At 40.9% G+C, this 16,726-nt stretch overlaps 2 protein-coding genes across 2 annotated transcripts; one reads left to right on the top strand and one right to left on the bottom strand.

Moving 5' to 3' along the window:
* Positions 1 to 1,628: 1,628 nt before the first annotated feature.
* Positions 1,629 to 5,821, bottom strand: LOC125890541 (potassium channel subfamily K member 15-like). The gene is made up of 3 exons (XM_049579229.1): positions 5,434 to 5,821; positions 4,903 to 5,325; positions 1,629 to 2,724 (listed from the first exon to the last, which is right to left on the bottom strand). Exons 2-3 carry the CDS (start codon positions 5,183 to 5,185, stop codon positions 1,763 to 1,765), a joined length of 1,245 nt encoding a protein of 414 aa, XP_049435186.1. The 5' UTR covers positions 5,186 to 5,325; positions 5,434 to 5,821; the 3' UTR covers positions 1,629 to 1,762.
* A 6,771-nt stretch (positions 5,822 to 12,592) lies between these two features.
* On the top strand, positions 12,593 to 16,079 carry LOC125895394 (opioid growth factor receptor-like). Its single transcript, XM_049587168.1, has 8 exons — positions 12,593 to 13,188; positions 13,500 to 13,562; positions 13,658 to 13,696; positions 14,065 to 14,119; positions 14,298 to 14,376; positions 14,461 to 14,527; positions 14,609 to 14,757; positions 14,853 to 16,079. The coding sequence occupies exons 1-8, from the start codon at positions 12,646 to 12,648 to the stop codon at positions 15,196 to 15,198; spliced, it is 1,341 nt and encodes a 446-aa protein (XP_049443125.1). The 5' UTR covers positions 12,593 to 12,645; the 3' UTR covers positions 15,199 to 16,079.
* The last annotated feature ends 647 nt before the right edge of the window (positions 16,080 to 16,726 follow it).

The raw sequence follows: 16,726 nt of genomic DNA, 5'->3' as shown, positions 1-16,726 counted from the left end.
AAGTTTAAGACTGGTTCTGTAAACCTCTCACATTACCAGATAATCTTGCTCCTCTGACTGTCTTTTTCCTCTGAGCATCACGAGGGGTGAATTGGGTTTAAATCGGGCTAAAACACCTTTAGTCTGAGCCCAGCTTAACTCACAAAATTTAAAATGCCAGGATACCCTAATTGTTAAGCTCCAAACAACACCAGCCTGCATTTCCCACAATGCAACTCATAGCATAATTTAGTTTGATCCTTGCTGCCTGGTAAATGCTCACGTTTCTTTTATTTTCCTTAAATGGCTATAGTCTGAAGCCAAAGTAAAGATGACCATAAGTGCCATATCGTAGGCAACTGGACTGGCTTGAGTTTCTTGAAGACGTTTCACCTCTCATCCAAGAAGCTTCTTCAGTTCTCAGGGGCTGGAGCGGAGTTGCAGGCTTTTAAACTCTTTCATCAGAGTCATTGAGGTCACATGTGAACTCTGAATTTCAAATTGTTAAGGTCACATGTGAGTCGCTGACCCACCCGACCATCTTGTGTGTCATTAGGGTCAGATGGGATCCCAAGACTGTGCTGTAAGTGGGTGATAAATGGTGTTGTAGGCCACCTCCTCTGTGACCTCAATGATGCTGAAACTCAGAGCTCACGTGACCTCAATGACTGTGTAAGGGTTCACACCCACACAGAGTTTAAAGTCTGTGACTCCACACCAGTCCATTAGAACTGAAGAAACTTCTTGGATGAGAGGTCAAATATTTTCAAGAAGTCCAGTTGCCTACGATATAGCACTTTTTATTACCATGACCTGGATGACTGAGAATCTTCACCAACAACCCTGATGATGTCAACGGGGTTCATTTTTAAGACTTCAGAGAGCTCCTCCAAAGCCACGGAAGGCATTATACAACTGTTTTCTCAGGATGAGTAGCACCTCTCCTAAACGGACTTATAAAAATCGGTGGAGTGGCCCTTTCAGTACATTTTAAGGAAAATGCCTTATTTTCTACATTAAAAAACATCTCTTATACCTTTCTTAAAACTCTGAATTAATGCATATTTTCTTGTCCAATGCTTGGTATTAAACATCTACTTTGAATAATAGTGACGTGTGATTTAACCACACAAACACTCGATTGGCAACATTTCTAATTTGCCACTTTTTTAGTGTGACGTTCTTTGTTGACACACTCATTCATCACAGAGAATGCCTTCTGGACTGGATGCTGCCTTCAGACAATCACACGCTCACTGTACTGTACGTGTCTGTCCCCAGTTTTCCACTGCACTAAGCAGTGAAGATGGACACGTTACCAGGGGAACCAGCCAGAGCAACAAAGTGTACGCTTCTATAAGAAGACAGTGATAATTACTGACTGGAAATAACTGAAGGTCACAGGTGACAACACAGAGTTTGACACAGAAGGTATTAATACAGATAACCACACCTTTCTCAGGCACAGGTTGCATTTTTCACCCACCTCCTGTACATGCTTTTTATATAACACACAGTGTATTGGGACAGTAATGATGGAACACACGGGTTTATATATTTACTTTAATTCTGTAATTCTTTTTAGTGGTAGTTTTTAATGTAGAAAAATACACAAACTGTCAGAGATTTTCATCATGTGCTCTGTTTTATCTGGCAACAAGTAATGCTACATTTGTAACTAGGAGAGCACTGGGCAGTTTGTTCCACCAAGCAAAAAAATCAGGGTTATGTGGTGTCTACAAATAGTCCAAAACAAAGGCCACTAAGTCAAAGTTTCACAGAGTTATAATGACTTCCTCCTGGTGTGAGGATTGTTCTTACAGAGAGCTGCTCTGCAGGGGGAGGCCTCTAAGGATGCGGTGCAGGAGCTGCACGAGGCCCGGTCCACCCTGTAGGAGATGGAGTTGTAAAAGACAGGGTTGCTGTGGCCGCCCGCCTCCTCATGATGAGACGGAGAGGGGCTGTCGTAAACGTCCGGGCCACAGCACATGCAGGTGAACAAGGCCCTGAGTTTGCTTGGTTCAGAGAGCTTTGAGTGCTCAGATGAAATAAGTCTGCTCTCCTCTGTAGGAGAGGGGAGGAGATTCATACAGCTGGTGCCCCCCTCCATGGGAAGATTCAGGTTGCACAGGCTGCTGTGTCCATCCTCGCGGTCTTTATAGCTGACATCAGCAGTTTCTGCCTCTGCCACCGACACCTCCAAATCCCCCTGCGTATCCTTAGGCTGTGTTCTCTGATCCTCTACCCCTGCTTCAGTCCTTGTGTCAGGCTCCTCTGTGCTGACAGTGAGAAACCTCAGCACCACCAGGTTAAGAAAAGCCCCAATGACTGTCAGCCCAACTAAAATGTAGATGAAGCTAAATGCCACGTAGGGGGGTCGGTTCTGGAGAGCATCCGTGTTCTGCAGGGCCACAAAATCCCCAAATCCAATGGTGGTGAGCGTTACGAAGCAGTAGTAGAAGGCATCAAAGAAGGTCCAGTCCTCATAATGGGAGAAGGCTGCAGCTCCGATACACAGGGTGCTCATGCACGACAACAAACCCACCAGGACCATGTTCCCCATGGACACCTCTGTCTCCTGTAAGCCCAGGCACTGCTTGGTTCTGCGCAGGAGGTAGCGGACAAAAGTGTTGATCCTCTCGCCCAGGCTCTGGAACATGACCAGCGTCAGAGGAATGCCCAGGAGAGCGTAAAGCATGCAGAAGACCTTGCCAGCATCAGTGCGTGGGGCAGCGTGGCCATAACCTACGAAATCACAGTACATTGCAGGTCACATGATGTTAAGTACTAATGTTTAATGTCTAGAAAGATTCACAGTCATTAGGATTACATCTGCTTCGTATACTGCAAGGCTAAAACGCTCACACACAGAACCAAGTCTCTGATCCAGAGTTTATATTAGGTCGCACTGCTAATTTGCCGTTCTTATTTATGTACTGTGCTGCTTTGCTATCAACTTTGATAAACCAAATCTACCAGCAAGGAAGATGAGCAAAGTACTGCTGTTGAAAGGAGTCGCAGAAAAACGAATTTTAGCCACTTAAAAAAAATTAACATCTGTTAAGGTGTAGGCTATATTTGGAACATTCTCACTCACTGCTGATTGTTAAAAAATCATTGACAATCATCACCAAACCTCTGCTGCTGTATAGAGTTTTTCAGCTCCTTGTTTGAGCTTCTCTCATCAGCCCCAGAGGTTAAGCATTTTCAAAGCTGTGCCTTCTAGCTGGTGAGGAGAGTCAAACATTTGTCTGCTTGTTGTGATATTTTTCTCTCCCCTGTGGGCTAAAAAGTGATCAATGCAGCTTTAAATAAAGGTGTAAGGTGTGTGGATAGGTTAACCTACAGACAGAGAGCAAACGTGTTTTAAAAATCCATAAAAGAAGACATTAAAAGTCCAGCTTTTTATTATCAAAAGCCCTGCAACAGGTGTTTTCATTTTATCTATCTAATCAGACCTCTGTTCAGGCTGAAGTTAAGCAGGAATGCTGGAGTTGAGGTCACTAAACTACATGAATTAACAGAAATGAAAAGGTGAGAAATGGTTTAACATCTCCCATCACAAAGGTCACATTACACCTCCATCCTACAAATATTTGTTGCATACACCATTCACTTATATTAATGTCCTAGTCTGACTCACTGGATGAAGACTGCAGGTAGAAGCCACTGACAGGCAATTATAGCAAGCATTCTCCTCCTCTGCTGCTATCTGCATGCTACCATTTTGCAAAGGTGCTGCCACTGCATCATGGGCTTAGTACCGCCCAAGACGATTTTGATTGGCTTAGAGGAATTCAAACAACCCAGGGTGTTTTTTCCTGACACCAGAATGATAATGGGCACTTCTGCATTTCCTCTTTTGGTGCTCCAGTGGACTCACAAGCAGAGTTCACATTTGTTCAGCTTTTACTGATTTTAAGTGGTCCACTGAAAAACAGGTGCTCTGCGTTTGTTAATAGAGAGGGTTTTTTTCCCACCATGTTGAGTACATTATTACACTACCAAACTACAGTTGATGAGATCAATCACAACTTGTGTTCACAACTTGTGATTGATCTCATCAACATTTATTCACAATCCACATCAGGGTATCATGAACTTTTTGTGCGCAGGGCTATGTTGCTGAATGGAAATTCAAATTGTTTTATTGGGTCAGTTTTTTGTCAGTTATTTCAAAAGGCAATTTGCATCTCCATAAATCAAATCTTTTATATCTATACACATTACACAATTAAGTAATCGGGTAACAATCTGACTCCACCGTGTGAAGAGCTCAAAGGTAGCTCTAATGTTGTAGGTTTATTCTCTATGGAGCACAGAGGCTGTGATCAGCCTGAGTTTAATGGTTTCTAACAGTGAGGAAAACTCCTGAAAAGTCCACATAAACTTCTTAAAAGTCCTCCACTCCAACAGTATAACTAACCCTGCTCCTCATCCGCATGCTCTTTGAGTCCCAGTCATATTTTTCATCAAAATCTGACTTAATAGGTCTACATTAAATAAGCCTATCATCACAGTCCTCACTCAGGACCTTTGACGTGTTCACAGAAAGTTATACTGCAACAATACTGTCACATGTGTCTGCTCTCTGAGGTTTGTGAGGGTCTTGGTTTAGGATGTAAACACTGTATTTTGTCTATGTTTGCATATAGATGGAAGCAGCAAAGTAAAATGTATATCATGAGAAGTTTTGAGAAATGTTAAGAAGTTTTTCTTAATGTTTCCATCTCTTTTTTTTTTGGTCATTGTGAGAATTCATTGTAAGCACTAAGAATCCTTGTTGACCACTTTTGGCCCCTAAACTTGGGGCCCTGACAGGACTCCCACCTGTAACTGTAAAGAGCATTCACACACAGGGGGACGCAGAAATGCTGCTTGCCCTATGTTTTTTTCGGAGAGTTCATCAAAGTATGTACTTACCGATCGTGGTGATGACAGTGAGGGCAAAATAAAAGGATCCGGCGAACTTCCACTGCCTCCCTGCGCGGTGCGGCTCCGACTGTACGACCACTCTCTCAATCTCTCTGTAGTCATCCTCGTTAAATCCGTACTTGTTCTTCAGCTCGTTCAGCTTCTGCTCCAGCGCCTTCTTCCTTGAACTCTCGCTGTCTGACTCCAGCGCGTCAAAGACGGCGGCTCCTATGAGCAGGTAGAAAACAATGGAGAGGATGAGAGAGAGGGTCCTGATGTTCTGCGTCTTCATCCTCAACTCCGGAGTGCGCGCGGAGCGGTGGGAGGGACGGAGGGTGCTCCTGCTCACAGGAACAGACGCGCAGAGGGCACAGCAGCATCATCCAACAACTCCATCCATCTTCAGTGATGCGTTGAGGCCCCTGTGCTCTGCTAGGATTACAGTATAAGCCCTCGTGGGTTAGGTGTTGAAATTGTAGCCTGTTCTATAGCGTGTCATCAGGTGAAATGGCACCAAAGGCGCGTGTCTACACAAGTTACCTGAGCTCAGCAGCTGGCAACACATTGCCTTTCCACAGGATGTTAGTCTAGCCCACTTAAAGGTGCTCAAATGACCTCGTTTGCTGAGGTCTGCCTGCCTTAGATGTATAGGCCTACCTAACAGGTCAGGTTCACTCTGTCTTGAGATATCAAGTCATTAAAGTTCCTCTCCACTCAAAATGCCTTCAGCTGACTGTTACTCCACTTTGACCCTCACTGTGTAGAATGGTGTTTGTGCAGAGTTTGACACTAAAAGTCTTTAGGTCCTGAAAAAGTAAGGTTCCTCTTTTATCACCTTAAATATGAGCTGTATGCTAGAGCAGATTTGTGTCATCACAACTGTCAGTTGTTGTCCAATATGCATCTTACACAAGTGTAATGTGGAAACCTGAAGCCTCCAGTGCCACTACAGTAATGATGGACTTTTCATAGATTCTGGATTGTTCTATGAGGGAGAAGGAGTAGATGTCATTTTAAAAATTTTAACTAGGAAACTGAAAGTTTTTGTGAGAAAAAAACATACAAGATACACAGTATTTATACTCTATTCATAGAATATTTCTATAATATTCTAAAAACTTTGTATAAATAAATTTCAGCCACTTAAATCCCTCCTGGCAACCCAGTTTCACTCCGATGTTGTTGAAATCTGGTGCTTGGGCAGTGACTTGTGGTGTCAGATACTGACGAAAAAAGCCGTCCTAACATCGGCATGATACGCAGCAGGTTGCCATTATAGTTTAACAGTGCTCGGCGGTGTCAGGGGAAACGCATCGGGACAAGGACGAAATTTAAGCTGATAAAAGTCTGAATAGGGTGGGCAGCAGTGGTGGTGGATGGGTCCAACAAACACCGACTTTCACTTGGAAGAGTGGTGTTTGTGTCCTTTAAGATTATAAAGCCAAACACTGTTCTTTTTTCTGAAACCCAACCACATGTGTTAGTCGTTGGAGGGAAAAAAATGCCAATTCACATTGCTGTACTGATGTAGTGTGTTTATTTTGAAAGAGACTGTATGTAATCATTAAACTTCCTGTGAAAACGGAAGTGTATTTTGACAGGAGACAATGCATGTAACAGGCAGAACGTCAACAACCAACGCACCCAGGGTACCTTGCGCGTCGTATCAGGACGTGGAAGTTCCATGACCAAATGTCGATATGTGACGAGGTCGGAGTGAGAGTGTGTTGCTCCTGGCAAAACCCTCTTCCGTCCCTTCCCTAATTAAGACAGGTGAATTCTATCTATGGTGTGTATGTATTATATTATGTATTTCTTTATCTTAGCCATTGTCTTCTATGTACATTTTCATACATTTTTCAATTTTTTTTTCTGACAGTTTTTCATGTATTTTGTCCTTTTTATTTATGGTATCTTGTTTGCAGTCTGAATCTACTTATCCTCTGTTGTACTTTAACATTCATTGTATCTCATTATCCTCTGAAATATAATCTGTATTGAAATTAATTTTGTATGTAAGCTGCTATTGTCTTTATTCTTAACATTTTGTAGTGCACCTGTTGGATTATTTGCTGATCGGATCATGATTATTTAAAAGGCAAACCTGATGGTAATTAAGCACAGAGCAAATCTGACAAAGCAACACGTGAAACACGTAGTTCAGTCTATTTTAAAAATATAAGCTATTAATAAAATATGTGTTAACTTGAGTGAAAAAACACTGTGAAAAACATGTCTGTAGGGGATCTTCTTTTTCTAACACTGCATAACCATAACCAAATAAATAAACAATGAACATACTCCTGTGCAGTTCTGTGCATGTGTGTCTGTGAGCATGCATGCATAATCAACTAAAAGGATCTTGGTATCCCTGATTTTATACTCTCAGTATTCAGAACCAAGAAATGCCAGTATTTCTGAACTTGTGGAGAGCTTTACAAAAATATATAAGGCAGAAAAATGTTAATGTGGACATCAGTAAGCAAAAGTAAATCAGTGCAGGCTGAATATGGGAGCTTAGAAAACATTTACTGCCACTTTACTCCCGTTGCCCCATTAATTCAGACTGGATTTTTTTCCTTTTCTGTAAATTTACAAGGCAGCCAAAGCAAAAATAAATGTTAGTTCCCAGTTATCATCTCAGTCTGTCCATTATTTAAATATTGTCCCATTTTGTGAAGTATTTATGCTGCAAACTTTGTCAGGCGGACTCTCTGAGCTGTTAATCACTGATCCTGTGTTTGGAGAGGTTTGGGATACACAAGTGTCAGAGCGTCTGTGTGTGTTGTGTCTGCGGCTGCCACAGAGAAGTACAGCAGAAACAGCTGTGCTTTCCAGACTCATACTCTCTTGATTATTTTGCCCTGTGAAGCGTTCATGTGCGGCACATTCACAATACGCTCGGCTAAAGTATTACTCTGAGCGATGAAGCATTAGCTTGTGGCAGCGCTGACCTTTATCAAGCACACTTAGTCACTGAGTGATCCAGCAAGCCTTCGTCATTAACTATGTCCAAAGCACAGACTGAGCCAGAGAGAGACAGGGAGAAATTATATGTCTATCTGTGTGTATGTATCAGTGTGGCTACACAGAGGCTCGTGGAGCCACGCTGAGGTTCTCAGTGGCATCTGCTAGGTTTTTGCTCAGTGTCATGCTAATTGGGTTCACAGCAGAGCAGTTAGAAAATAGGCTGCCTGCCGTAGCTCCACTAGCTCCACGCTGCAAGTTATTTCAGTTTCATATCCTGCATGAAGTTTCCATCTATTTCATGAAGACATTCCAATTTGTGGGACCTATTCATGCACTAAACCAGGCCATAAAGAGCCTGAGATCTGTCATTTAAATCCACATTTATTGCCTCCCTTCCATATAGAACATATGGCTATCTCTACACTCTGCTTTTATCTTCCAGAGACAGTACAGGACCTCATCCCACTTTAGTAAGCACGAATGAATCTATTGCCGAGCAGATGTTAACAGTGTAGCATGCAGACAAGTCTTGATTTTCTTCACTGGCGGTAAGAGCAATTATCTCTTTTTGAAAGGAGCCCCTGAGAGATAATAGCCTTGCCAGAGTCCACTTAATGAGAGCACACAGTGCTTACATCAGTATTATTCAACACCAGTTCCTTATGTAGATTTCACATTGAATGTGGGAAACAAATAACCTACAGAAGAAACAGACACATCCGTTCAGCAGTGTACCGTGCAATCACTGTGAAGGACAAGTGACTTTTTTTTAATAAGGACCCTGTGGTTTAACAGCTCTCCAGCCATGAAGTAATGATGCTGTATTATCTTATGTGCTCATCTCATATCTCTCCGTGCTCTACAGGACGGTTCATGCATCCCTTTATCTTCCACAGGAAGACATTAAGAGCAGGATGTCCACTGACTGGAGTCGAGACACTCATCTATCCAAGTGCCATCCCCGTAGAAAATGAGGCGGGAAAATATACTGCAAACATGATGCTATCTTTACACTGATAACAGCCGGTGAAGGCAGCGGAGATAAAGACAGTCGTTATGATGATCATATGTTACAGAGGCACGGCGTATTTTGGACATGAAAATGAAAATGCATGTTTAATTCTAAAAATGGGGGCCTATGTGAAGTTGAGGTGAGTATCTCTTTGGTGATAAGTCATCAGTGTCACAGAGGAGAACAGGCTTGAACTTTGCAGCTAATGTGAACAGTCTGTTGTGCCTTATTAGTCAAAAGGGCACAGATGTGATCTTCAGTTCCTCTACGTCACCTTTGGGGAGAGGGGCCTCATTCTGGATAAGGCACCTGGTGTGAGGATGGATTCTTTTTCTTTTATATGGATCGCTGTATTCTCAAATGACAGTAAATTGGTGCTGACTGTGGTCTTTGTATTTCAAAATTATAGCCATTGTGTCATTTTCTGCACAAGGTCACAGAGTTAAAATAAAAATCTCTCCATGTTGCGACACCAGGGTAATTCTTCCTGTGAAGGCCCTGGTCAGTGAACTACCTCGGCTTTGTTGCCCACATTTCAGTATACTAAATCAGCTGGATAGACAAAAAGCAAAGAAATAAACCAAGCGGGTCTAAACAGAATTCATTCACTCATTTTCCATAACTGCATATCTTGTTAGGGCTCATGGGGGGTTGACATTAGATGAGAAGGCGGGGTACACCCTGGACAGGTCACCAGAATATCACAGGGCTGACACATTGAGAAAGACAACCATTCACACTCTCACACACACCTACGGACAATTTAGAGTCACCAATTAACCTGTATGTCTTTGGACTGTGGGAGGAAGCTGGAGTATCTGCAGAAGAGCCACAGTGACACAGGGAGAACATGCAGACTCTGCACAGAGGGGCTCCCCCACCTAACCCCACACCCTGTTTTCGATCCAGCCATTGTTGTTGCATGTATCGATGAAGTACTAATTCTGGGCATCGGCTCAAATTTGTTATTAATGTATAAATTGCTGGACATAACATACCAAGGTATTTTCAGTGGATTGTCTACATAATCTAAGGGGTTAAAACGCCACCCTGAAAATGAACCTGAACTGAAATATCAAGGTCTTTTTTCAGATTTACATTAAGGGATGACTATATCGCAACTCATTAACATATCAGTTAATTATCCATTTCAGTCTCATTAAAACGCCCTGCTTAGGCCTACATTTAAATCACATAATCATTCATGTGTAGAGTAATGGAGTTTAAGGGTAATGTTCATAATGACAGTGGAATGAGCTCATGGCTGCTCATATTTCTTAGGGTAATTAATGTCCCACTGTCACTGCATATATAATAATAATAAATAATACACTTCATCTGTATCACACAAAATGCTGGAACACGATAAAACAGCATACATCTTCAAGATATATTTACATGTATATATATTTTTTTTAACATAAGCTATGACATGATTAAAAAAGTAAATAATACAACTGATAACAGAGGGATAGAATGAACAGATTTACTGTAAAAAAAAAAAACATTTAAAAAAAAGCCTGTTTTGTATGTTTTGAGGAGTGTTTTAAATGAATATTCTGAGTTTGCTAACCTAACTTCCTCAGGTAAGAATTTTCACAGCTGTGGGGCTCTCAGGGAAATGCCTAGTTTCCTTATGTGATGAGGTGGGCTGCGAGAACAGTTAGGAGGGTCTTACCTGAGGAGCACAGCAGCTAGGCTCATAGGGCATACTAAATATATAATGCAGGAAGGACCAAGGCTGTGTGGGGCTTTAAAAGTAATTTGTAAAAGTTTAAAATCAATGCAATGGTGGGCTTTTCTCAGAGCAGTTTGACTCGTCATAGTGGGAAAAGCAAAGGTGTGACTAATAACTAATGTTGTGCAAGTTACTCTCAAAATGTAATGCATTACATATTACCAGTTACCCTCATTTGAAAGTAATGAGTTACTTTACAATATTACTCTCTGTGTTGAGTAATAAGTGGCTTCTTACACTACTTTTGCATTAGGACTAGGTGTTATAAATGCATGAGGGTCATGTTGTTTCACAGCAGGTAATCAAAGCACAGGAGCTCCAGTTTATTACAGTTCAAACCCAGTTCTGTGCAGATCTTTGTAATAAAATCTTCTGCTAGCAATATGATATAGAACGTCTAAATACCCTAGACCATTTACAAAAAAGTGACTAATGGATAAATTACTTAATTTTTCAATTTTTTCTTTTTTTTTTGTTGCATTTTTTTATTTCAAAGGGGAGATAATAACAAAAGTCAGTGTTTTTTGTTTGTTTGCTTATTTTTAACAAACCCTGAATTTTATCAAACAGCCTCTATCAAACAGTTGGGATGGCCCTTCATGGTGATGGTTAAACAGACAGAAAAATATCAACATTAAAAACCATGTCCTGTTATAATGCTGGTAACATGCTAGTATACCAACATGTAGTAGTTTATGACCATGGAATTAGAAATAATAGCAGTACTAGTATTATTTCTTTGTATTTATTCTCGATATTTACTATTACAGTCATGTGAAAAGATCTAAAAATGGTTAAAAAAATTATATGGATAGGATTTTTTTGCATCAAATATTAATGGAAAAAAATTTAATATATGGTATTGATAACATTATTTCACCATATGTATATTGGATAACATTGGATTTTTTTTTCTTAGCAAAAAATGACTTTGGCTTAGCTTCAACTACCATAAAAATAATTTGACTCCTATTAGATTTTTATTTTGTGTCTGAAGTTATGTAAATCTGTCAGTCAGACTGAGATTATAACATGTCAAAAAAAACATACCTACCTCAGGCCTCACGTCTGGAGTGACTTTTTGTTAGCCTACTAACATCCTGAGAGGAAAAACTCTTTAAAGACACAGCGACATATGGTGGATTTTTTTTTAACATAACATGCCTAAATTGAACAGTAAAGACAGTTTAATCAGGTTGACTTAAGTTCAACACGTTAGATATAGTGATTTAAAATGTGCTCTCCCAAACAGTTGAGCAGGACGTTAAAGGGTTAAGATGTTAAGTGACATTGTAAATATAATAATATCCCCCCAAAATCCTGTTGGTAATCCGTTATATTACTTAATTAGTGCTAAAAAGTAATACATAACTACCATGACACTGCTAATGACACTAACATGGCTCTGTTGCAATATTCAAGTGCTCCAGTGAGAGTGACAGTGAGCAAGCGTGCAGGATACAAGGATCCTGAAGTAAAAGCAGCTAAATGGAATTCAGCCATCATTTATTTTAATATTTAAACCTGCGCTGATCATACTGTGACATGTCAAAATACCCTCTGTGGGAAAAAAAGTTATACTTTAGGAAATGATGGTGCCTTTAGTGAGACCACTCCTGTTGAGGTCATCCCTATTTTATAGAAGTGAAAGTATTTGGAGGTCTCGGTTGTGTAACAGCTGATTTAACGGCACTGAAAGGACAAAGTTAATGTGCAGCAGTAATTTAAGTACTGTTAAAACAACAGGGATGAGGTTACACTTCTATAGCTTTCACTCTTCAACCAAAGTTTAGTCACATTTTTAAGCTGATCAAACACTGATAATAAATTCTATTAGAATATCTCCACCAATTTGAACACATGAGGAAGGTGGTGTGTTTATTTCTCTGCTTCCAGTTGACCCATAAACAACCAGCCTGGACCTGCTGGTGTAGTTCATGGGCTGTGAGTACAGTTTCTATTTTCTGTAAAGCCTGGAGTTCAGAGAAAGTGAAAGTGAAACATATGAACATGAGCAGCACATACAGCTCAGATGAGGACCGTGTCACTGCTGGTTGGCCTCGTTAGCAGACTTATCTTTATCATGGCCTGGTTTGGCACGAACAAACTTTACCCTGTGGTGGAGTGGTTATGGCGCGGACTGTGTTTCTTATGGCGCTGTATCAGAGGGGTGTTTAGGCCACTATCCGGACTTAGATTTTTATCATTAGGCTGGCCGAAAGATCGCGGAAGCCAAGAGGAGCCTGAAGCACAGGACGGAGAGAAACCTGTAGAGAGAGGTTACCAACAGGAGGTCCAGGGGGCTCCTGGTGAGGGTCAACATGAGGCTGCCGCCGCCAAGAGGGCCGCGCACACCGACAGAGAGCTCGCCTGCAAGCGGGCGAGGTTTGAGGAAGAGGGGGGTAAATCTGACGAAGATGATGATGAGTCTGACAACGAGGATTACCAAGTTGAGACCTCAGATGAGTTTTACTGTGGCTATGATTCAACCTGGGAGACCGAGGAGCAGCAGGAGCCGCAGAGGCAGCAGGAGGGCGCGTTCAGGAGGAGTGGGCGACGAGCGGCCTCCAGACATGTGAGTAAACCAGAGTCTCCAGAGGCCTGCTGCACACAGCTCTGAGAGGCAGGTGCTTTTATTTCAGGCTTGCAAGGGACTCACTGTCTATTTTTAGATTTTAAAAGTGGCTCATGGTGATATGTAATAGTGACCTGACAGTTTTACAATCTGCTTCATCTCATGTGGGGAATGCCTTTACTGCAGTTTTTGTTTTAAACACTTGCTTCTTTTGCAAGGGTGACACAATTTACTGCAGTGTTCGCTGTCAGGCCCCCTATAACCATTAAATACTCTGAGTTTAAACTGACTGTTTATTTTCTGTGCTCCAGTACAAGTTCAGCAGATTTGAAAGTGCAGCAAAAGACATGCAGAACTACAGGCATGACTATCCTGTAAGTTGCACGCACACACACACACACACACCAAACATACCCTGTTTCATGTTTAAGTGTTAACCAAACTACTGTCTTTTTACGTTTCCCCACAGTCCCAGATGATACCACAACGCTGGATAAAGCCAGTATCGGTAAGTACACACAGGATGACTGTGGCCCTGTTCACACCTGGTTTTAACATGAGTCACAAGTGGACAGCTCTAAATACAGGTGTGAAAGCACGAACTATTTTCCTAGTCGAGCAATATACTAGTCATCCGCATGTTTACGATATTGATTTAATTATTAGATTATATATTTTGGGCAGGGCAACACAAAGGTTTGAGTTGAAGGTGTGAGAAAGAATAGTATCAGTAACATTGTTAACACTGTGCTACATTGAACCTTCATTAATATAGGCCTATATTTTATCTACAAGTGCATGTCACACACTGAGCAATCTGCCTGTTAATGACTATCTAAAATAAATATCTAAATGCAGTTCTCTTCTGTTGAGTAGGAGGACAAGCCTAATTTGAACTTCTACCTCGGATTGCAGTGCTCTGTACCTGACGGTAGGCCTTCAGTCACAAGCACACAGACATGACTCAAAGGAACTTGACGTTGTGGTTTAATAATGTCACCCCCTATTCAGTATTTTACTAGAGAACAGCAATGCCTATAGGAAAAGGAAAAACACCAGCTTGGGAACCACTGCATTAATCATAATGTGTGTTTTATATTTTTCATCAGGTGCCTACATACACGATTTCCACAATAATTGGTATGGAGACTATGACACACTGGAGTATGTACACTCCTATATTCAGTGGTAAGTTACTCTATAATAACAGATGTGATGTAAAATATTCAGTTCCTGTTTATACAATTTGTAACAACATTTTTTTCCTCACAGGTTGTTCCCCCTGCAGGAACCAGGGGTGAACTATGAGGCCAGTACGCTGACCAAAGAGGAAATAAAGGTAAACTGCTTAAAGCTACCGAATCAAAATCTTAAAAGAAAGTTCTTCCGTATTCTGACTTAAGTTTTACCTATCCTCAAGGAGTTTCGTCAGAGCAGCACTGCAAAGGAAAATCTGCTCAAGTCATACAAGCTTATGTTGGACTTCTATGGTATTGAGTTGTGTGATGAGAAAACAGGAGAAGTCCGGAGAGCACCAAACTGGAGAGAGAGATTCCACAACCTCAACTGGTAATCCCTAAATTTTAATAAAAGATATTGCTCACTAAAAGTAACAAAAAACATCTTAGTAATATGTTTGGGATTTTACTGCTTTCCATTGACAGTCACACTCACAACAGTCTGCGCATCACCCGCATCCTGAAGTGCCAGGGGACCCTGGGGTACCCTCACTACCAAGCCCCGCTGGTCCGCTTCTTCCTGCAGGAGACTCTGGTCCACAGAGAACTCCCAAACGTCAAGGACAGTGTCCTCAACTACTTTATGTTCGCTGTCCTCGATAAGAGACAACGCAGGAAGCTCATCAAGTTCGCCTACTTGAACTATGACCGTAAAGAGGAGTTTGTATGGTGTCCAAAGAAAGTTCAGATGAGATGGTCGGAGAAGTTGGCGCCACAAGAGGAAATGCATGCAGAGTTCGGTCTGAACAGTGAAGACAGAGCCAGAAACTAAATTAAGCAATTAATTGTGCCCCAAATCTATTCTACATACTAATGTTCACTGTATTATGCATAGTACTACATAATCATCATAGATCAGGAACAGGAAATGAAATGTGTGACATTGGTTGTCAGTTAAACCACAATTTTGGATCGCCGCCTAAACTTAACAAATAGACATCCAAATGTTTTCACTAAAATTTCGTACTTGTTTTCTTCATTTTCTAAGATTCATTATGACTGTTTTAGCATCATTTACAGTTTGTGTACAGCAGCTGCTTCATTTTCTTTGTGCATTGCGCTGTGGTAGAATAGTGTGCGTCAACAGTACACTCAGATATCAACAGTATTTAGTATTCATTCTGTCTGCTTTGAGTCTTACTTTGTTACTTTTCCAGTGTGAGCACACTACTTACTAAAACCTGCTAACAATGAGTGTGTAGTATAGATTTGGGACATGCTGTGTGCAGATGTAATATCCAGCCTTAAACAGAATGTCACACAGGGTCAAAGGAGCAAAGAGAGAGTAGACGTGTGCAGTGATGAATTATTATCCAGTGATGTAGAGACAGATACACTCCAGATACTGACTGATTTTTCTCAGGAGTTCATACAATGGTTCACTGTGCTTTACAGCATTGGTATTTATACAGATGCTTTTGTTTACTAAAGTATTCACAGTCTGGTATTACACTTCTATTTTTATTTGCCTTATCAAACAAAAAGGTGCAATTTTTTGAAGTGGTTTCATAGGTTGTAATCAGAAAATGTACAGCTGTAATGAAGTTGCTGTGTGCATGTTACGGTGTTGACAAGAAGGACAAATGAATGAACTGCTCATCAGTTTGACTGTAATTAATAAACTTGAGACTATTGTCTCTTATTGTCTAATAAGTTTTATTTTTTTATTCAGTGTGACCACATCCTGATGTCGTCTCGATTGTGAGATTCTCAGCCCTTATATTTAATCCTATTAGAGTAATAGCATTATGCATATTAATGTGATTATGTTTAAGTGACCTTTTTGCATGGATTATGACAAAAAGATAATGTCAAGTAGTGGTTCTGTACTGGTAGTGTTGCATTTTAAGGCTTTATCATTACTGAAAATGTAGATTTTACTATCAGCTGTTTTTGGAGTTGTGTTATTGTCTAGCTGCAGTTAAGAGAACTACTGGTTTAGAAAGAGGAACTGTTTTCCCCGAGTTGTGTGTGAGATTAAGTGTTGACCTCTGTTGAGGTAATTATTTAGGAAGTGCTGCAACAGCCTAAGTCACATTCATTAAACAGGCTGTCCTATGACTGTATTTCATCCAGAATTACTCTTGTATTACTAAATCGCAGGTAAATTCACATTACTTTGGGTCCAAGACTTTAAGGGCAGGGTTTCCACTGTCACAGAAGACCTGGAAAGGCCTGGAATTTCACATTACATTTTCCAGGCCTGGAAAAGTCATGGAACTTTGTTGCATGTAATGAAATTGTTACAGTAGTCTTTTATAGATAACCTTCACTGTGATGTGGCATTTCACCAATTTGTT

This window comes from Epinephelus fuscoguttatus, linkage group LG1, assembly GCF_011397635.1.
Source record: "Epinephelus fuscoguttatus linkage group LG1, E.fuscoguttatus.final_Chr_v1".
Lineage (NCBI taxonomy): Eukaryota > Metazoa > Chordata > Actinopteri > Perciformes > Serranidae > Epinephelus > Epinephelus fuscoguttatus.
Note: the sequence above shows the minus strand (reverse complement) of the source record. Positions and strands in the feature narration are given on the sequence as shown.